The sequence below is a fragment of the Bufo gargarizans genome, chromosome 1 (assembly GCF_014858855.1).
Source record: "Bufo gargarizans isolate SCDJY-AF-19 chromosome 1, ASM1485885v1, whole genome shotgun sequence".
NCBI lineage: Eukaryota > Metazoa > Chordata > Amphibia > Anura > Bufonidae > Bufo > Bufo gargarizans.
This window is the reverse complement of record NC_058080.1, coordinates 651,875,704-651,897,943: the sequence shown is the minus strand read 5'-3', so window position 1 is coordinate 651,897,943 and position 22,240 is coordinate 651,875,704. Positions and strand designations below refer to the sequence as shown.

Sequence of the window (22,240 nt, the reverse complement as noted above, 5' to 3'; positions counted from 1 at the left end):
TGTCTGTCCCATGCCTGAGTTCCACCAATGTAAACAAAGTAGTCGTATAACTGACCCTATTAGTTACTATTATTAGCTATTGCTCGCGCAGGTTTATTCTTCAAAAACATATTCTTTTACAGTAGTTAAGGCGGTTGTAAACCACAAAATTATGAAATAAAACCATTTATCCGTTATGCTTTACTAAAGCTCAGCCCCCGATTATTCAATTGGGAGGGAAATTGTGGAGGGTCCCGAATGAATTATCTCCCAGGATATATGCTGAAGTGGCAGTGGCTTTTTCCTCTCTCCCCATTGACAATACATAAATGTTCAGCCAAACATATGTGTATGGGGGAGTCAGGAGAGATACTGTGGGCCAAACAACAAGTGTATGGCTAGCTTTACATGCTGCTGATTAACTATTGGGAATTCGACTGGTGTTTTTTTTTCTGAGATCACGTTGAACTCGTTTGAGATCATGTTCAGTCTCGTAGAGAGAGTCTCGACACAGAGGTGTTTATGTGGCTGATACATATGCCATATATTAGGAACACTGACAATTAAAATATAATTTCATTCATAATTATTTATTTTGGGGGCTTTTTTTAGTTTACAACCCCTCTAAGTTCTGTAAAAGTACAACATAATATAACTATTGTGCTTTTTGCATTTGCAAACAATTTGATATAGTTGAAAGGTCCAATACAAAATCTGACGAACTGTATTAAAAACCAGTAAGACTGTTTAAGTGATTGTACAAGTCCTTATGATATCCCCTTTAGATATAATTGTGACATATGATGCTTATTTTCTAAAAATGGATATAACTTTTCTGTATCATAATATCTTATTAACTTTATATGCTTCTAGCATATCAGAAAATGTATGGAATAAATACACTCGATCATTTATTACATTTTCCCCAAGAAATTATGATGAAGATACAAGATATATTTTAAGAATCCAGGCCATTTCTTTTTACCACAATTTCTAGAATCAGTACCCTATACATTTGAGTATACAGTATATATTATGTTATTAGCAGGGTAAATTTCATTTTTTTTTAGATTTCTTTTATTTTTTTTCTTAATAAAATGTATCTAAGCATAGTAATAAAATACTAGTGACATTCTCAATAAGGGATTATATTGTTTGCATCGGCATGCTTACCAAAATGTATATTTAATATCTGGCCATGTCATTGACTAGGGACAGCATCATAGCCATAGAAATAAGCATGCGGTCATGGTCACCAGGTATATTTATGTTTCAATATAGGCACGTGCTCTTATATATGAGAAGAAAGAAATCTTTATAGAACAGGGATCATGTATTATATATTTTTTGGTGAATAACCATATTGAATTGCATTAATTTCCATTGTAAATATGAACATTTAAATATCTCTTTATAAAGACAATAATAGTTAAAGACTACATATAATATATTTGTTATAATTATTAAGTGTGTTCTTTTCTGTCCAGCAGTTCACTTGGTATAACTGCCCTGAGAAGATGCTTAATATGTCTTACTTAACAGCCTGTGCTGCTTAAATAGCCCAGAAAACTAGTCAAATCTACCTGTAATTCAACTTTTCTAAAACGTTCACAAGATCTTGGTTGTGCTTCTTACAGTACTGGGCTGTTATCATTCTTCCTTTTTAATATTTTTTTTTTCTCCCCCCCCCCCCCTCAAAATACTAAAACAACCACGTTCCAAAGCAAATACAGTTTAAATAGTATGCTATCTATCTATTTTGCGAAACAAGCACCTGTTGATATACTATATCTCTTCCTAGTAGTGCATTTTAAAAAAATCCAGAAATTAAAATAAAAAATAAAATATAGAAATTAAAAAGATGTGCTTTATACATTTCTATTCGGAATAATTTTACATTCCACATTTGAGATTTGTCAAGCTATGGCATGCCCATATTAATTGTGTTTAAATTACAATTCAGTCCTAGTTAAAACTCTTTTACATATTTTAACAGATAACTGGAAAAAAAACACAACTAAGCAACTGATATGGATTTATGACAATAGTTTTTCTTACAGTAAGTAAAAAGGTTTATCACAGTTTTTATAGCTTGCAGGAGTTCATTTTTTAAATAAATCTTTTTTCACATGTTCTTAACATTTGTAATACTGTTTCGTGTTTTAGGGTGCTATAGTTCTATGCTTTATAACAGTAAACACCATAGAGCTTGTGCTTCTTGTCTGGGTAACCTACAAAGCGGACAGCTGCCTCATTGGGACTGCATCGTCGTCTCGGCTTTGAGATTGGGTAACGGACGCTGGCATCCGCCAACCATCCTCCATCACAGCGATCATAACCCAGGAGTTTCCATGCTGCATACATCTGGCCTACTTTAGCAATCTGAGCTCCATCATTGATACAGGCCTGGACTGCTTCATCGTATGTAAGCTTTGTTGGGTGTATTAGGTAATAGAAGCGACCTATTGAAAAAAGTGGAGATAAAAAATTACAAATGCAGCTGAATCCAACACATGTTAATGATATAAACATATTCAATACATTAGATGTATAAAGGAAACCTTCCTCACTACTGCTCTGTACATAGATCAGTACTATATAACCTTTTTTCATATTTTTTTCCTTCAAACCTTAAAGGGGTATTCCAGGATTTTTATAGTCATGGCCAATCAATATGCACCCTGCACCCCTGCTGTTTCTGAGTAACCTCAGTGGTGGAAGCCAGAACCTCACAGTTCAGTCCATTGTTCAGTGGACAACGCTTGTAACTGCAACACTTCTACAGATCTCTTCAATAGGAACAATGGTGCAGCTCCATCCACTACACAATGGACAGAGCACCGACTTCTAGCACTGCCTTATAAGAAGCCTGTATGACTTTTTTTTATAGCTTCTGAACACCTGTTTTTATTTAAATATTTCAGTACTGTGCCCCGTCACATGTAAAATAGTGCATGTCTCCTTCACTGGAAAGTAAGTATAAAACCATCATCTGCATGTCCTTAGTGGATTCAGATTGCCAACCTAAACAATTTGAAAGTGTTATAATTATACATCAGCCAAGTGATTTGGCAAATTTAGTTTCTGCAAATATTGGTTATAGGCCTTGCATAAATAGTGAACTAGGGATAAAAAAGAAAGCTCCTATTTTTGGAAAGATGGAACAGCCATAGATATATGTGGTTATTACTGTATGTGTGTATCTGTGTGAAGGTATGTAATCCGTCTACCAGTACACCGCTGAAATCTCAGCAGTGTATGGATTCCACCGTACAGGGGTTGCAATGAGTGCTGTACTAGCAGAAACATTCATCACTGCTCCTGTCTATGCCCACTTCCCTCAGCTGAAACATGGCATAATATAGTGGTGCAGGAGATCCTGTATCAATGTGTAATGCAGAGTTTTTAGCAGAGCACAGCAGACACACACAGGAGCTCTGCATAACATATTCCTGTTCCTGCCTGTGCCCGTTCTACTAAAAGCTCTGCATAGCACATTAGCACAGGCGACCTGCCCCAATGTGCTATGCCAGGCTTCAGCTTATGGGAATGGGCATAGGTAGGAGCAGTGATGTGTGCTCCTGGCAGTACAGTGCTCACTGCAGCCTCTCTGCTTGCAGTACAGTGGAATCTATACACCCATACACAACTGATATGTCAGTGGTGTACTGGCATATGTATTCCAAAACGCTATAGACACCATGATCATTGGGTGCCTATTTAGTCAGTAAAAAGGTATATATATATATATATATATATATATATGTTACAATAAATAATTATAGGGCATTTAGAATAGATTTTTGTTCGGAAGGTTAGTTACACTAGAATATTCAATGTGGAGGTGCTGCTGAAAAATCAAACACTTATAGTAAGTTCCCCCAGTTTACAGCTGACCTCTGAAGTCTCAGCATGGACACTTTTTGATCAACTTATTGTTAAGAGTTCTTTTTAGACATTAAGATTTGTCCAAAGTGGACAACCCTTTTAAATGGGTTGTTCTGCAATAACAACATATAACTTGTCCACAGGATAGATGATAAGTGCTTGATCACTGGTGTTCCCTGGACCCTCGCAAGGTCCGAGATCCCGCTTTTGAATGGAGAAACAGTTGCACGTAAGCAGGGGCGTAGCGTGGGGGGGGCCAGGGGGGCCGTTGCCCCGGGCGCCAAATTGTAGGGGGCGCCAGGCAGAAGGCAGTAAAATGAGGGTGATGGAAGCCTATGGCTCCCATCCCCTCCGTTCCGCCTGGCCTCAAGCTTTAAAACGCAGTAGAGCGGCGCAGGAGTCCAGGAGATCGTGATTATATGACCGTGACCTCCTGCGCCGGGTCTCGCGAGATGACGCGATGACGCGGCGCAGGAGGCCACGGTGATGTGTTCCTGACTGCCTGCGCCGGGTCTCGCGAGATGACGCGATGACGCGGCGCAGGAGGCCACGGTGATGTGTTCCTGACTGCCTGCGCCGGGTCTCGCGAGATGACGCGATGACGCGGCGCAGGAGGCCACGGTGATGTGTTCCTGACCGCCTGCGCCGGGACGCCCAAGCAAAGACTGCAAGAGGTGATGAAGAGAGGTGAGTACTTTTTTTTTTATGTAAGTACTGGTCTAGGGGCCATACTGGGGGCACTATGGAGGTGGCCAGTATACAGTATTTAAAGAATGGGTACCGTTTTATATTATACAGAGGGGCCATGATACATTATACAGAAGGCCATTATATATTATAGTTATACAGAGGGGGCCATAATAAATAATAATTATACAAAGGAGCCATTATATATTATACAGAGGGGCCATTATAATAATACAGAGGGGCCATTATATATTATAATAATACAGAGGGGCCATTATATATTAGAATTATACAAGAGGGCCATAATATATAATAATTATACAGAGGGCCCATTATTAATAGCCTCTCTGTATAACTATAATATATAATGGCCCCTCTGTAATATTAGGATATATAATGGCCCCTCTGTATTATTATAATATATAATGGCCCCTCTGTATAATATATAATGGCTCCTTTGTATAATTATTATTTATTATGGCCCCTTCTGTATAACTATAATATATAATGGCCTCTCTGTATATTATATATAGTGACCCCTCTGTAATATTAGGATATATAATGGCCCCCTCTGTATTAATATTATATATATATAATGCCCCTCTGTATAATTATTATATATAATGACCCCTCTGTAATATTAGGATATATAATGGACCCTCTGGATAATTATTATATATAATGGCCCCCTCTGTATTATTAGGATATATAATGGCCCATTATATATCCTAATATTACAGAGGGGTCATTATACAGAGTGGGGCATTATATATAATAATAATAACTAATATTAATAAAACTCTGCAGAGATGTGACGTGGCTGAAAGAAGGTGTCATGGCGGTCTTATCTCTGAATGAAGATGCTGAGGAAAGTCTACATCACAGGAGACGTCACTGGATGGATGAGGTATGTGGTGCTGTATTATACTGTATATTTTTTAGTGATGTATGTAATGTCCAAACACATATTTGTTATACGGTAGGGTTGGGGGGGGGGGGGGTGGATTGAGAATTTGGCGCATCCCTGCTGCATCCTGGCCCCAGACTTCAGGTCACACTGTGCGTGTTCTGAATTCTGGGGCCTTATACCCATCTACTACATCATCTGTACTTAGAGCGTTGTCACCATGTTATCTGTGGTGTTACATAGGACTGCTACATTAGCTGTAAAAGGGGCGTGTCCACAGGTTGGGAGGGGGGGGCGCAATACATGGCTCGCCCCGGGTGCTGGCAACCCACGCTACGCCACTGCACGTAAGGCCTGCTGTTCCATTCAATGTCCATGGTACTGATGGAGATAGCGGAGTACAGTGCTCAACTATCCCTATCACTTCCATGGTCTTTAAATGGGGGACATACTATATTGGGGAAATACTGTAGGACATCCATTCTAAGGAACATGAAGGTTCCAGCAGTGAGATTTCTAGTAATCAGACACTCATGACCTACAGTGCATTTGGAAAGTCTTCAGACACTTTTCCACAGTTTGTTATGTTGCCACTCTGCAATAAATCTCAGACTGGTGGAATGCTGCAGTGATGGTTGACCTTCTCCCATCTGCACACAGTATATTTGGAGCTCAGTGAGAGTGACTATTTGGTTCTAGGTCAACTCTCTCATACAAAGCCTTCTTTATTGATTACTTAATTTGGTGGGGTGGCCAGCTCTAGGAAGTATCCTGGTTGTTCCAAACTTCTTCCATTTAAGGCCTCATGCACACAAACGTATTTTCTTTCCTTGTCCGTTCCAATTTTTTTGCGGACCGTATGTGGAACCATTCATTTCAATGGGTCCGCAAAAAAAAAATGGGAGGTACTTTGTGTGCATTCCATTTCCTTATGTCCGTATTTCCATTCCGCAAAATACATACAGTCGTGTGCTTAAGGCCTAAGAAGACATTTTGTCTACCCTTTTCCAGATATATGCCTCCATGCAATCCTGTCTCCAAGCTCTACAGGCAGTTCCTTTCTCCTCATGGCTTGGTTTTTGCTTTCATATGGGTTGTCAGCTGTGAGACCTTATATAGACAGGGGTGTGTCTTTCAAAATCATTTCCAATCAACTGCATTTACCAGAGGTGGTCTCCAATCAAGGTGTAGAAACATCTCAAAGATGATCAAGAGAAATGAGAGGCCCCCAGAGCAAAATTTTAAGTGTCATAGCAAAGGGTCTGAATACTTATGTCCAAGTAAAATTTTATTTTTTACCTTTTTAATAAATTTGTAAAAAATTTCTAAAATTCTGTTTTCACCTACTCATTATGGGGTATTGAGTGCAGATTGATGGGAGAAAATGTGAATATAGTGAAAAGGGTCTGAAAACTTCCTGAATGCATTGTATCCTTTGGATTCACAATAAACTTATGACAAAGTGGATAGCTGTAAACTGGGAGAAATCTGGCAAAAAGTGCTCAACTTACCAGTAGTGCCCCCACAGGGGAAATTAAGCATTATATTGTGTCTGGGTGATACATTGTGATTGCAGGACAACCCCTTTAATAACTTATAGCATTGATATTTGCAGTACTTTGATGCATATACAGGTCATTTCCAAAGTTCTTGACTATATAGGGTATGCTACAGATATGCAATGCTTGCCTAGTGTCATACGTCTATTACTCTGCGGAACTAATGTTCAACAGTACATCACTGACACACATGTACTGTACAAAGCTGGCACCTCTTCTGTGCAAAAGTTTTGCAGAGAACTGCCAAGATGATATCCCTTATCTTTTGCACTTCCTTAAGTTTTATGGGAAACATAGTACAATAATCTGTTTAAGTTATTTCATGGGAAGCAACAGGGGTTCATAGTAAATGAATAACTATATAAACTAGGTATTACCTTTTTTTATTTGTCCTTTTAACCTATGAGAAATCCCCTGTGCTTTAAACCCTTTCATGACTATCGAGTGTTTTGGGCCTCCATGACCAGAGCAAAATTGTAACTTTTGAAATATTTAACCATTTTTGTGGGATACAAGGAGATTTCATATTATGTCGAATTGGAGTGGGTGTTCATTAATTTTGTAGGTTTTAGTCAGGGACAAATAAAAATAGAAAAATATTTTCTTATTTTTCATGCTCAATTGTTCAACAAGCAATATTTACCCCTAAAAATGGATTATCTAAAGCTATTTTCACATCTGCGTTTTTGCTGGATCCGTCATGGATCAGCAAAAATGCTTCCGTCATGATAATACAACACAGTCTGCATGAATGGATCCGGTTGTATTATCTCTAAAATGGACATGACGGATCCGTCTCTAAAACCACTGTATGTCAATGGGGGACGGATAAAAAAAAAATTTTGTGTCAGAGAAAATGGATCCATCACCATTGACTTACATTATGAGTCTTGACGGATCCATCTTGCTCCGCATCTCCAGACGCACTTAGAAACGATGCTTGCAGCGCTTTTGTGTGCGTCATGGGAACGCAAAGAAACGGAATGGAATGCATTCTGGAGCACTCCGTTCCCTTCAGAGTTCAGTTTTGTCCCTATTGTCCCCCCCCCCCCCCCCCCCGCTATTGAGACCCTATGACAAATCTACATAGCGGAAAGGGAAAACGCAGGTGTAAAAGTAGCCTAATTCTACCATGAATAGAGATGTCAAATATGTTTACATTGTGTAACTTATGACTATAGGGCCAAAAACTAAAACTCTATTTTAGCTTTACTTGGCTCTTTTTTTTTTACTTTTTATATTTTTTTAACAGTTTTTTTTACATTTTCCAAAATGTTTTAATGATTATATCTATTTATTTATTTAACTACCATTTGTTACAGCAATAACTGTCCATCTGAAGCAGGAACCCCAATCCTCCATAGGAAGGAGACCCTTAAATACTTTGTATGGCAGATATGCAAACTATCTCTCTGCAAGCTACAGAATGCAGTATTTTCGTTATGCGCTCTGGAAGGGGTTAAGCATTGAGGGTCTATGTCCACATTGGAGATAAAGTATGCCTGGAATTAAACCAGTCACATGGATCTGCGCACAGAGGTGCTCTAAAAGGAGAAGGGTATAGAAACTGCTACAGAACAGAGGATTTCAGGGAAATTTATGGAAAAAAAAAATTTATATGGAAATCAAGCATTCTACAAGTGTTATGATTTTTGTAACCAAGCTATGATTTTTGGACTTTTGCTTGTTTGGTTTCCAGGCTCATGTATGACCTTATTAAAGTCACCATATCTCCTGCCGCCTTGTCACCAACTTGATAAAATACGGTAGATTGTATTGTTAATGTCCCCAAAGTGTCTGTAAGCTTCTCTTGTAAAGCAGTACACACATTTAATGGTAGTTAAGTATACAGATATTTTATCTTTCATAATTATTTTCGAACCTTTTCCTAATCTCAGGGAACATAAGTCTGAAGAGGAATGTGAAGAAAATAGTCTCCATGGAAACCAACACTTAAATTCCCATTAGCATCTTCTGGTGCCAGAAATCTGTGTTCTCAGTCAAACACTCCCAGAAATAGAAGCATCTTATCAATTAATTGCGGTATCATATATTTTGTGATAGGCTATACGCTATTAAATGGAATGAATAATAGCAAATAGGTTCTTAGGAATCCACATTTCTATCTGATCATCAAAGAAATAAGGAACTGCATGGAACGCTAATTGCCGGATCATTCAGCGAGGTTGTCGAAATTTTGTTAATTATTTTGCTATCGTGTGAAGCTGTTACATGATTGAAGCAGGATAATTGCAACAAAATATCAGAGGCCTAGTAAATGTAAAGTCTAGTGCAGAATACTGCAAACAAAACGACAACATTTGAATCTGTTTGAAGTAAAAAAAAAAAAAAATTCTGCATGGCAAGGAAGGGGTTAAAGGAATAAAACAAGCTGCATTTACCAGATCAAAGCACTGCTGCTTCGATCTTCCCGATGTTGCAGTCATAACATCAGCTTCTTGGCTGCAACGATGATGTGACCATATGCTGCACATGGCCACTGTAGCTAATCACAGGCCTCACTGGTATATGGAATGAGACCGCTGAGGTCAGCGATTGGCTGCAGAAGTCACATGTGGTATACAGGCACATCACTGCTGCCGCCAGCCCAGCAGGGAGGACAGGACTGGTGGTGATGGAAAGGAGGAGGTTTGAGTCAGTAAGTACAGACATAGCCAGCAATATTTTGACGCCAGCTGCACCAGGAGGGTCTCTTTAACACAATTTGCTGAATTACTCTAATGTGTTTTTGTTGTGTTAATGCGTTAATCCAGTAAAAAGAACAGTGGCTACATCTGTATAATTTGTTTTGTTATTTTAATTACCTACCATACAGATTTTTATTTTTTACTTGGACACCCCCCTTTAATGGGTTTCTGTCATTAGAATTTTCACTACTAAACTGGCTGACTATGCTATTCTTGTGATTATCCATGCCCCCGTTACTGCAGAATTCTTACTTTTAGAATATGCAAATTAGCCTCTAAGAGCAGGAAGGGCGGCGTTGCTCCTGCTCCTAGAGGCTCCGTTCTCTCACCTCATCACAGGCCCTCCAAGTCTTGATTGACAGGGCCAGGCAGCGTTCGCATCCTCCTGCCGCCCCTGTGCGCTTAGGAAATCTTGCGCCGTCCAGTATTCGGCGCAGTCGCGGTGAGGGAAGGACGCTTGCTTGTAATGCCTTTAGGAGCAGGAGCAATCCCCCCCCCCCCCGATCCTAGAGGCTAATTTGCATATTATAAAAGTAAGAATTCTGCAGTTACGGGGCATGGATAATCACAAGAGTAGCATAGTTAGGTGCAGCTGACATTAGCACATCGCTAATGTCAGCCAGTTTAATAGTGAAAATTCTAACAGAAACCCTTTAAAACAGTAAAATATCTAATATAGTGAAGAATATGCATAACTGACCTCAAGGGGCAGTCTAGACATTAATTCTGGTGGTAGAAAGCCCAATTTAATACATTTGATTTTTATCCATGAACAGAGTCAGATTACAGGAAGACCAACTGGGTCTGTACTACACAGGGCTTGAATGTGCCTACACCAACCCCTGCTTAAAAATCATTCAAACAACATTATAAATCAAAACAGACTCATAAAATCCTGCATTCATTTCACTTAAATCACTAGCCACAGCTTGATGGTGAGAACTGGACTGGATCCATCACAATAGCACCAACAGCTACCCAGAAAGGCACCAACTGGGTCGTATTAGTTTGCTCTGATTGAGTGTAAGAGATCAGTGATAAAATATTGTAATGTATATGAGAAATAAGATATAAGAACACCTAAAAAGAAAGATATCCCTCACAAAATGCTTTGCCCATAAACCTCCAGGTGATTAACATATTTCCATCATGGGGTAAAATATTATCAGACATAGGCCTCATGCACACGACCGTGCTGTTTTTTGTGGACCACAAATTGGGGATCAGCAAAAAAACGGAAGCCGTCCGTTTGCCTTCCGCAATTTGCGAAACGTAACGGGCAGCCCATTGTAGACATGCCTATTCTTGTCCGCAAAATGGATAAGAATAGGACATGCTATATTTTTTGGGCGGGGGCTCAGAACGGAGCAACGGATGTGGACAGCACACGGAGTGCTGTCCGCATCTTTTGCGACACCATTGAAGTGAATGGGTCCGCATCCGAGCCTCAAAAACTGCTGCTCGGATGCAGACCCGAAAAATGGTTGTGTGCATGAGGCCGTGGGCATATTGTTTTATTGTACTTTAGTGTAATTCTCAGTAAACAAGCCTCTTTTGTTACAACAATGTTTGCATATATGAAAAACAAAGAGTTACAAAGTAGGATTCCACAAAAAACTGGCCCAAACAATTACCAAAAATTTCTCATAATTTGGACATTGGAGTGAGACATATGTATACAACAGTTAGTTAACACTATCACACTCTGAAGCCAAATAACCTGGAGAGATTAGGCAATAAAGGAAATCAGCTGAAAGAAATTCTAATTCTGCGTATAGGGATTGTAGATGGGATGTCGTTGCACAATCCAACACATAGCCCATTACATTTACTGGAAAAACTCCCTATTTAATATCTGGGAACTACAGGTCTCCACAGTCTAGGTAAAGTGGCTTCAAAGAGTTTATATAAATGGCTGGTTTTGATCAGTGAATCCAGTTGATGAGACCACAACTGATCAAAATATTTGACATAGTATCAAGATGTGAGAAGTTTTGTAAAATAATAGTAACACTTTTAAAGCATTGTCCAGAATTGAACTATTATAGAATTTTCGTGTTTTCATGTTTTATTACCTTTGAAGTTTGATGTGAAACAAAAGACATCATATCTGCCTTTGTCTTTGTCCCTATAGCCATAGTTTCGAACTCCAGGAACAGTGTGTTTGCCTCCACAGGGTTCTCTAGGATTGGTAATTGGGTATTGTACTGATCCATCAGTTAGCCACCCTGCATTGCACCAATCAAGTCCTGACCTCCATGCATCATATAGTTGATCAAAAGAGGCAATTATAGAATCCTGGTCTTGACAGGCTTTTTGCGCTTCATGGAAATTGAAATTGTACCGACCCAAACGTGGAAAATATGGATATAGAACACCTGAAATACAAACAAGAAAGTGTATTAGATGATATAAAAAATTTAAAGCAAGCCCATAATTACCAGCATATATGGGAAAGATTATATTTCCAGTGGATCATTTTTATGCTTCCAGGTTTTCCACTGGTTAGTCAATCTTATTTTATACTAAGAGATTATGTACACAGTAGAGTCCATTTCATAGAACCTGTATGGCAGTTCATGGATGCTATAGGCCAGTGATGGCTAACCTTGGCACTCCAGCTGTGGTGAAACTACGACTCCCAGCATGCTCCATTTATTTCTACAGAGTTCTGAGAGCAGCCAAGCAAGGGGGGCATCTTGGGAGTTGTAGTTTTACCACAGCTGGAGTGCCAAGGTTAGCCATCACTGCTATAGGCCTTAGTGTAGAGTCAGACATGTGCAATAACGTAGACGGGGGTATCTGCAAATGTTTTATTATGTATTAAGTTATGTTTAGGCTGTGTATTCCAGTAAAAGAGGTATAGTTGGCAGGAACAGGGTTAACCATACTGATCCTACTCTCTTGGTAGTAGTGGGCTGGTTCTACTTCCTGCCAGGAGGGAGAGTTCGAGTTTAGATAGTGAGGAGATAGGAAGCACATGCTAGAGCTCTTACTCCAACGGATTTGGAGACAGGGACTTGGAGTTCTCCTGTGAGACGGTTACTCCATGGAGATTCCAGAATCCAGAAGTCAGGTTTCCCAAAAGCTACAGCAGAAAAAGACAACAGAGGGACCAGCAAAACTACTGCTTTACAAACCCTGCTGCCTATGAGGGAAAACAGGTCAGATACCCATCAACCTGAATAACGACCAGGCCATACTATCTTCAAGCTTGTACTGTGTTACACAGTGGACATCTATATCCACAAGTGTCTGCAAGTGTAATTAACTTGCCACATAACCAGCTCCCATACCTGCTCATCTGGTGCCAGGAACTGCACTGTATACCTAATACTGCTGGATGTGCCATAAGTTATCTTCTGCACTAAGTAAAGAGATACTTTTGTACTTTTACTTCTGGCCTGATTCCTTGAACCACCTTTCCACTTCACCGATCCCCAGGGAACAACGGCCTGAAGCAGTACACTGTGATACAACACCTCATCAGGGCCACTCCTACTCCCACCCTCTGCACTGGCACCTCAGGGGCTCACTGCACATAGTCTGTCAGAGATTGTATGTGCTGCATTAGCATTCAGTAAAGCTGGGAAGACTCCATCAGAGAACCCGAAATAGATAATTTCTCAAGGACATATGTCAATTCAGGTAACACTATCTTCTTCATGGCAGCAATCCTACCCATGAGTGGTGAGGGCTGAGTGTTCCACTTATTGAGCAAACATCCAATTTCTCCATTTCAGGCAAATCCTGCATATATGACAAATTATAATATTTCGTTAAAGAGGCCCCAATGTATCTTAAGGTAGATGTTTGCCAAAGATAAGTATAATTAACTTTGTAGAGATCTCATTGAGGTTGCTCAAGATGTTGTGGAAGGGCTTCCATCTTAGTTGTCTTAAATTTATAGCCTGACAATATAGCCTGCAGCAGAACATGTAGGTTGCAAAGGGAAGTATGCTGTGACAACATCAATGAAACATTGTCTGCAAATGATGACAATTTATACTCCCTATTCATCACAGAACCCCATGGATATTATCACCAAGGTGGATACAACAAATAATAAAGGAGTGAAAGGGCATCCCTGCCAGGTGCCGTTCACGTGAGGTCTGGGGGTGGCATTAGCTGATGGCAGATTTCTGGTGCACAGAGTTTGCAAATTTCTACCTCCGATGGAGCATGCCACAAGTTTTTTTCTGTTGGATTTCTAATCTTAAATAAAATCTTAATTTGTCTGGTTAAATAATGGCAATTCAGAATGTCAGCATACCCATAAAATCACATCACGCACGGGACAGGAAATGCATTCGGATTATAATATAACACAGAAACTATTATATCTCTCAGATGAGTGCACTGAAATGTCACACACAACATGAAAAAGGTCATCATTTAGAAAGGAGGGCCAAAGCTTCAATATTACATAAAACCTCTGGCCATTTTTATGGTTTGAAAGGTCAGCAATTAATGTCCTCCAGTGACAGATTTACAATATTGACACTTGTGGACTCAACCCCTTAATAAAAAGAAGCTGTTATGCCAATATACTGTACACATCACTGACAGGTGTGGGTTGCCACACATTTTCCCAACAGTGGCCACTACAGGAGATATTTAGCATTGCATAGTGTCCACTCAAATCGGCCACAGGAAGGAGTCTATTTTAGCAGCGCTCCACTCTGGATTATACTGTATATGAATATGCTGTATAAAAGTGGTTTTCCATGGACGGTGGGTTCGTGATGATACCATAGAAGCATGTCATATATTTGTCCCTAACTAGGGATCCCCACTGCACATTATAGTCTAGGTGTCTGTGAAAACCCCAGACACAACACGGATGCCATCCATGTTTGGTCTGTAATTTTCATGGATCATTGGTAGGAGAAATATTAGGCGTATTTCTACGGCAGATTGTGGCACAAATGTCCTTTGCGCTACAATCTGTGACTTTTCCCCACTTATAGTCCACTAAAAAAAGTGGGTGTGATGTGGGTGGGAACTGGGAAGTGGAGGAGTCTGCCCACCTCATTTACCACTTTCTACTTCTGTTTTAGGTGTAGAAAATGGTCTAAATGTAAGACTGCTCGGAAGCTGCCATACATTTAAAAGCGGCGGTGGATCCACCAAAGTTATGTAGAGACCTACGCCTCTATATTACTCCAATGGATCCACCGCCAGCTATAGGGGTTATTAAGAATGATGTCTAAAACACTGGTCTTAATAAATGACCCCCTGAGTGCCCTGCTCTTCACCCTCATAGGCCACTAGCTTCTGAGTTAAAGTGGGTTTAGATGTTACAATTATTGGGCAGATTACCTAGAATAAACGTTTTTGCGAATGCTCGTCCCCGACAATCTGCCAGTCTAAGTACACTGCCAGTCACCCGATGAACCAGCAAAACACTCATTCATCGGGTGATCCTGTCATTTGTGCATCAGTGATCCTTGGTTCTCATACTGTGGATGAGATCACTGCATGTAAATACAGCACTTCACTTCCGCTGAGCGAGCAGCTGACTGTCGGGAAGGAACGCTGCTCATTGCAAGGTGTAAATGCATCTTTAGTGTACAAACAACAAAAGTTGTTGCAATGCAACTTTACATACATTATCATTAGTGTTGATCATGAATATTCGAATTGTGAATTTTTATCGCAGTGGTGCTCAGTATGTCTTTGCAATGTGGGAGGAAACTGGAGTAACCAGATACAACCCACACAAACCCGGGGAGAATATGCAAACTCCATACAGATGTTGTCCTTGGTTATATTCAAACCTAGGACCCCAGTAGCTGAAAATGCACCAGTGCTAACCACTGAGCCACCATGCTGACATCAATGCAATAACCTGTGGTGGGTGCAGGCATCTCAGGCAGGATGGAACAGGATTCATTTTAAATTATTTTTTACTTTATAGGAGGCATACATAGGGACAATATAGATTTTTTTTTTTATTATTACTGAGTCACAATAGGGGACATTTTAAATACTGGGGGCCATTAATAATAGTGGGCATTTAATAATGCGGACTCTATAAAGGGCTTTACTGGGGGCGCTATGGGTGTATTATTATTACTCAGAGCACAATAGAATAGAATTATTATTGCTGGAGGCACTATAATGACCATTAGTAATGCTGGGGGCACTATAGGGCCAATTTCAGTGGGGGTTTTTTCAGGGCCACTTTAAGTTCCCAATCTGCCCCTGCATGAAATAATAAAGGTTACATATCTAGCTGTCACAGTGGGCATGTTTCCATCCCTCTATAACACATACTCCCCCTATTACCCAGAGGGTTTTTACTTGGCATCTTTTGGACTCCAGTGTATTGTGACTGTGACTATGCACATGATACGGAGAAACAAATCTATTTAACTGCCATTAGTCGTATTGCATTAACTTAAAACATAATTGCTTAACTATGCTCAGAGAATTGTTTGATAGTGTCTACGCAGGGAGATTAAGCCAGATAAGCATGATACATTTATGAACTGGAGACACGCTTAGCTGCTAGAAAGACTGGCAATACAATGATAAACTGTGAACCAGAGAAATTAAAATGCTTTAATCAGAGCGAACATCAGCCTCGCTCTACCATTGCTATCATGGGAATGTTGCATTTTAAGAACTTTTAACCACGTATTAAATAAACCTTTTATCAATGTAACCAATTCTATTTATTTAATCATGGCCTATTGCAACTTTAAGATAATGGCCTTATCCCGTCCTCCTTATTATTTTCTAGTTAACTTCTGATAAATTACTACATCCAACAATTTGTTTCAACAGCCCTTCTCTTTCAACATAATTGACAAATTGTGAAAGAGACTATTGAGTCGTGTGATAAACAATCAGCAGTTTATACTAGTGTTGGGCGAGCATGCTTGGCCGGAGCTCGTCATCGGGTGCTATACAGCACCTGATGACATGTGTTCGGCTCAGTCTTAGGCCTCATGCACACGGCCGTGTTCCGCGGCCGAGAGTGGACCGTGGAAACCCGGCCGGGATTCCTCCTGACAGCATGAGCGCACGGCGTCATTGGTTGCTATGACGCCGTGCGCTTCATGTAGCCGCTGCTGTACAGTAATACACTATACTAGTGTATTACTGTACAGCAGTGGCTGAATGAAGCGCACGGCGTCATAGCAACCAATGACGCCGTGCGCTCATGCTGTCAGGAGGAATCCCGGCCGGGTTTCCACGGTCTGCTCACGGCCGTGGAACACGGCCATGTGCATGAGGCCTTAGTGAGGGAGAGACAGATAGTGTAGGGAGTGAAATAGTAATATTTTATTGAAAAAAAATTATTAGACCCAAAAGTCCTTTTAAAGACTATTGTTGTATCTGGCAGCAATATAATTATTAGTGCAACCTGCGCTAAATAGCTTGCAATTGTTTGGCCGCTACCGACAGCGACATTATCTGCGCTACATCTCCTGTGTAACATGTGCGCAACCTAAAAATATCTGTGACATCCAGTGTACTTTTTCCATACACTGTTTCTGCTGCGGACAGTTACATTACCTGCGCTACATCTCCTAACGTTTGCGTATCTGAAATATCAGTGACATTCAGTGTAATTTTTTTCACCGCTGGTGACAGCGACATTACCGCTATACCTCCTGTATTATCTGCGCTACATCTCCTGGGTAACATGTGCGCAGCCTAAATATCAGTGACATTAATTCAGTGTAATTTTTTATTAGCCGCTGGTGAAAGCGACATTACTTGCGCTATACCTCCTGTATAACGTTTGAGCGTCCTAAATATCAGTGACATTAATTCAGTGTAATTTTTTATTAGCTGCTGGTGACAGCGACATTACTTGAGCTATACCTCCTGTATAATGTTTGCGCATCCTAAAATTATCTGTGACATTCAGTGTTCTTTTTTCATAGACTCTGCGGACAGCGACATTATCTGTGCTACACCTCCAGTTTAACATGTGCGCATCCTAAAATTATCTGTGACATTCAGTGTTCTTTTTTCATAGACTCTGCGGACAGCGACATTATCTGTGCTACACCTCCAGTTTAACATGTGCACATCCTAAAAATATCTGTGACATTCTGTGTACTTTATTTGCGCATACACTTACAAAACCTTCGCTACTATACGTGTGACATACTTGCAAACATATATACTATTTAATATGTGCAAGGCGAGCAGTAAGGGACGGGGAAGTGACCATGCTGCTGATGGTGCACACAGAGGCCGTGGCCCTGGGCGCAGTGAAACTGTGCCAGCTGCCAGAGCACAAGAAACACACTCATCCACGATACCTAGCTTCATGTTCTAGTTTGCAGGGCGGCGCAGGACACCACTCTCGAAGTACAGCCAAGTGCGACCAGGTGGTCGGTTGGATTTCAGCAGATAATGCTTCCAGTCGGTTGAGCACCACACTGTCTTCCACAAAGTCTAGTCTCAGTAGCCAAAAGTCTGGTCAACAGAATCCTCACCCTGATACTCCTTCCACCCACCATGGAGAGTCTTGGCAAACAAGTGATCCCACACTCGGATATTCTGAGGAGCTCTTTTCATCGCCATTCCTTGATTTGGGCTTCCCGACAAGCCTGCTTGAAGAGGGACATGAGGAGATATTGAGTCCTGATTCCCAAACTCTTGAGCATCCACAGTCACAAGAAGATGACGATGGGGAATGGCAATTAGTGTTTCATGAGGTGGATGATGTTGATGAGACACAGTTGTCAATAACTGAGGATGTTGCTAGGTCAACAAGTCAGGAGGATAACCAGAGTGAGGAAGTGGAAGAGGAGGTGGTGGACAATGAAGTCACTGACCCAACCTGGGAAGGTGGCAAGCCGAGCGAGGACAGCAGTACAGAGGGGGAGGGATACGCAGCATCGCAACAGGCTGTAAGAGTGGGGTGGCAAAAGAGAGAAGGCGGGCCACACAAAAAAAGCCCTCAACTGTTCCCCGGAGCACGCTCTTGCAGTAATCTTCCTTGTCAAGGGGTAGGTGTGCCGCAGTCTGGAGCTTTTTTAAGGAAAGTGTGGACGATAAAAGAATTGTCATTTTCAACCTGTGCGTACAAAAATGAGCAGGGGCTTGAACACTAGCAACCTCACCACCACCAGCATGATCCTCCACATGGCATCAAAGCACCCAAATAAGTGGGCCGAATGCCTAGGTCCACAATCACTGTCCACAATCACTGTCTGCGGGTCACACCACTGCTTCCTCTTCCCTTGTGTTACGGGCTGGACAATCCCCTGTCCAAGACGCAGGGCCCGATGCCTCCCGCCATGCACCCGGACCTTTGCAAGCACCATCAGTTAGCACATCCACTTCTGTGTCCCAGCGCAGTGAACAGATGTCTATACTCCAGGCCTTTGAATGAAAACACAAATACCCAGCCACCCACAGGCCATAGCACTAAATGTGCACCTTTTCAAATTGCTGGCCCTGGAAATGTTGCCATTAAGGCTTGTGGACACTGAGGTTTTCCGCAGACTGATGGCGGTAGCCGTCCCGCGTTACTCTGTCCCCAGCTGCCAATATTTTTCACGTTGTGCAGTCCAAGCCTTACGCCAGCATGTGTCCCGTAACATCACTTATGCCCTGACCAATGCAGTTATTGGGAAGGTCCACTTAACGACTGACACATGAACAAGTGCTTTTGGGCCAGGGACGCTACATTTCCCTGACGGCACACTGGGTGCACATTGTGGAAGCCGGAAGTGAGTCGTACCCTGGGATGGCACAGGTGCTACCGACGCCAAGGATTGCAGGCCCTACTTCCATCAGGGTTTCCGATGCCACCTATGTTAGCGGATCCAACCCCCTTTCTCCTCCTCTGCCTCCTCCTCCACTTCCACCTCTGAATTATCATCTTGCAGAACCACTCAGACATCAGTCAGTAGCTGGAAGCAGTGTAGCACTGCAGTGGTGAAGCGGCAACAGTCCTTGCTCAAACTGATCTGCTTAGGTGACAAACAGCAAACCGCCGCAGAGCTGTGGCAGGGAATAAGGGACCAGACTGAGCTGTGGCTCTCACTACTCAACCTACAACCAGGCATGATTGTGTCTGATAATGGCCGTAACTTGGTGGTGGCTTTGGAGCTCGGCAAGCTCACACACATCCCATGCCTAGCCCAGGTGTTGAACCTTGTGGTTCAGCGGTTTCTCAAAATCTACCGCAATTTGCCTGAGTTACTGGTGAAGGTGCGCCGCGTGTTTGCCCATTTCCACAAGTCATCGACAGCTTCCGTCGGTCTGGCAGTGTTGCAGCAGCACTTGCACTTGACAGCTCACAAACTGTTGTGTGACGTGAGCACGCGCTGGAACTCCACGTTCCACATGTTGGCCAGGCTTTGTGAGCAGCAGAGGGCAGTAGTAGAATACTAGGTGCAACATGGTCGTCATCTTTCCAGTCAGATTCCGTTCTTCACAAGTGACGAGTGGGCATTGATGTCTGACCTCTGTGATGTTTTACGCAACTTTGAGGAATCAACACAGATGCGAGAGGCGATAATGCTATTATCAGCATAACCATCCCACTTATGTGTCTACTCAAACGCTCGCTGCTCACAATTAAGGTGAACGCTTTGCAGGTGGAAGAGGTGGAAATGGGGGAAGACAGTACACAAGGTGCTAGCCAGACTACCCTCAGTTCGTCTTCTCAGCGCAAATTGGATGATGAGGAGGAGCAGGAGATGGTTGCCTCCGCTACAGAGGGTAGTACCCATGGAAGTTTTATTCCATCTGTACAGCAAGGATGGGCAGAGGAGGAGGAAGAGGATGAGGAGATTGAGAGTCATCCTCCTGATGAGGACAACGAAGTCTTGTCTGTTGGGACTCTGGCACACATGGCTGACTTTATGTTAGGCTGCCTTTCCTGTGACCCTCGCGTTGTACGCATTTTGGCCAACACCAATTACTGGTTGTTCACCCTTCTTGACTCCCGCTACAAAGAGAACTTCTCATCTCTTATTCCTGTGGTGGAGAGGATGAGCAAAATGGTGCAATACCAGAAGGTCCTTGTGGAAAAATTGCTCCAAAAATGTCCAGCTGACAATGCAGAGTATGTAGTTCCTTGGCCAACCGAGGAGGGGATATGAGAGGAACACACAGCAGTTCCATCAGAGGTAGGGAAAGACTCTCCAAGGCCTGGGACAGTTTAATGACACCCCGCCAGCACCCGCAACCTTATGCGCGGCCTAGTGTCACAAGGAGGAAAAATTTTTGGAAGATGGTGAAGGAGTACGTAGCAGACCGTGCCAGCATCCTCAGTGATCCCTCTGTGCCTTACTACTATTGGGTGTCCAAGCTGGACACATGGCACAAATTGGCGCTCTACACCTTGGAGGTGCTGGCCTGTCCCGCCACCAGCGTTTTGTCAGAACGTGTATTTAGTGCTGCTGGGGGCATAATAACTGATAAGCACATCCGCCTGTCACCTGAAAATGCTGACCGTTCGACTCTTATAAAAATGAACAAGGCCTGGATTGCCCCTGACTTCTCTACTCAACTAGAGGAAAGCGGCCGAACATAAAGGCACTCTAAATGTGGCTTTTATGGTGTATTCAATACACTGTATTCCCACGCACCCCTTCCACCACAAAGGGTATATGGTTCAGTCTCCCTTTTCTCTTCCTCCTCCTCCATCATATCAACATGCTTATTAGGCTGCCCTCGCTCCTAATGTTTTAGAGGGTCAGCTCAGCAGCAGGTCCTCACCCATAATGTTTTTAGAGGGTCACCGGCAGGCCCTTGCCCATAATGTTTTTGAGGGTCACCAGCAGGTTCTCACCCATAATGTTTTAGAGGGTCACCAGTAGGCCCTTGTTCTTAATGTTTTAGAGAGTCACCAGCAGGGCCTTGCCCATAATGTTTTTGAGGGTCACCAGCAGGCCCTTGTTCATAATGTTTTTGAGGGTCACCAGCAGGCCCTCGGCCATAATGTTTTAGAGGGTCACCAGCAGGCCCTTGTTCATAATGTTTTTGAGGGTCACCAGCAGGCCCTCGCTCCTAAATTTTAAGATGGTCAAATCAGCTCAGGAGGAGACCCTCACCCCTAATGTTTTAGATGGTTAGCTCAGCAGCAGACCTTCACCCCCTAATGTATTAGATGGTCAGATTAGTAGCAGGCCCTCACCCCTAATGCTTTAGATGGTCAGATCAGCAGGCCCTTGCTCCAATAGTTTTTGAGGGTTACCAGTAGGCCATCAATCATAATTTTTCAAGGGTGTGTATGATGCCCTTCTTTATGTGTAATAAAGGGTGTATTGTAGTGCCGGTTCCTTGTAATTCTTGGCAGCCCTTTCACTAAGTGCATAAGCTTTATGAGTGTAGGAGTCACACTACCCGAACAATTGTACCAGAATGTGAATGAGGCCCTCCTTTATGTGATATACAGGTTGTATTGGAGTGCCTCTTCCTTGTAATTTTTGGCAGCACTTGCACTTTATATACAAGTAAATATACAGGAAAGAATGTTTCCTAACAATTTTTCCTCTAAAATCGATTTCATCTTTGGTTTTGTGCGT

General features: G+C 42.0%; 1 protein-coding gene across 2 annotated transcripts in view; it reads right to left on the bottom strand.

Annotated features, from left to right (window-relative positions):
* Positions 1–2,095: 2,095 nt before the first annotated feature.
* The window catches only part of HAPLN1 (hyaluronan and proteoglycan link protein 1), a 38,596-nt gene continuing 18,451 nt past the window's right edge, over positions 2,096–22,240 (bottom strand). For both annotated transcript variants that reach the window (XM_044291542.1, XM_044291536.1), the window contains 2 exons: positions 11,804–12,106; positions 2,096–2,441 (listed from right to left, as the gene is read on the bottom strand). In XM_044291542.1, coding sequence (XP_044147477.1) covers positions 2,158–2,441; positions 11,804–12,106 — 587 coding nt within the window. In that variant the 3' untranslated portion in view covers positions 2,096–2,157. The remainder of the gene's footprint in view (positions 2,442–11,803; positions 12,107–22,240) is intronic.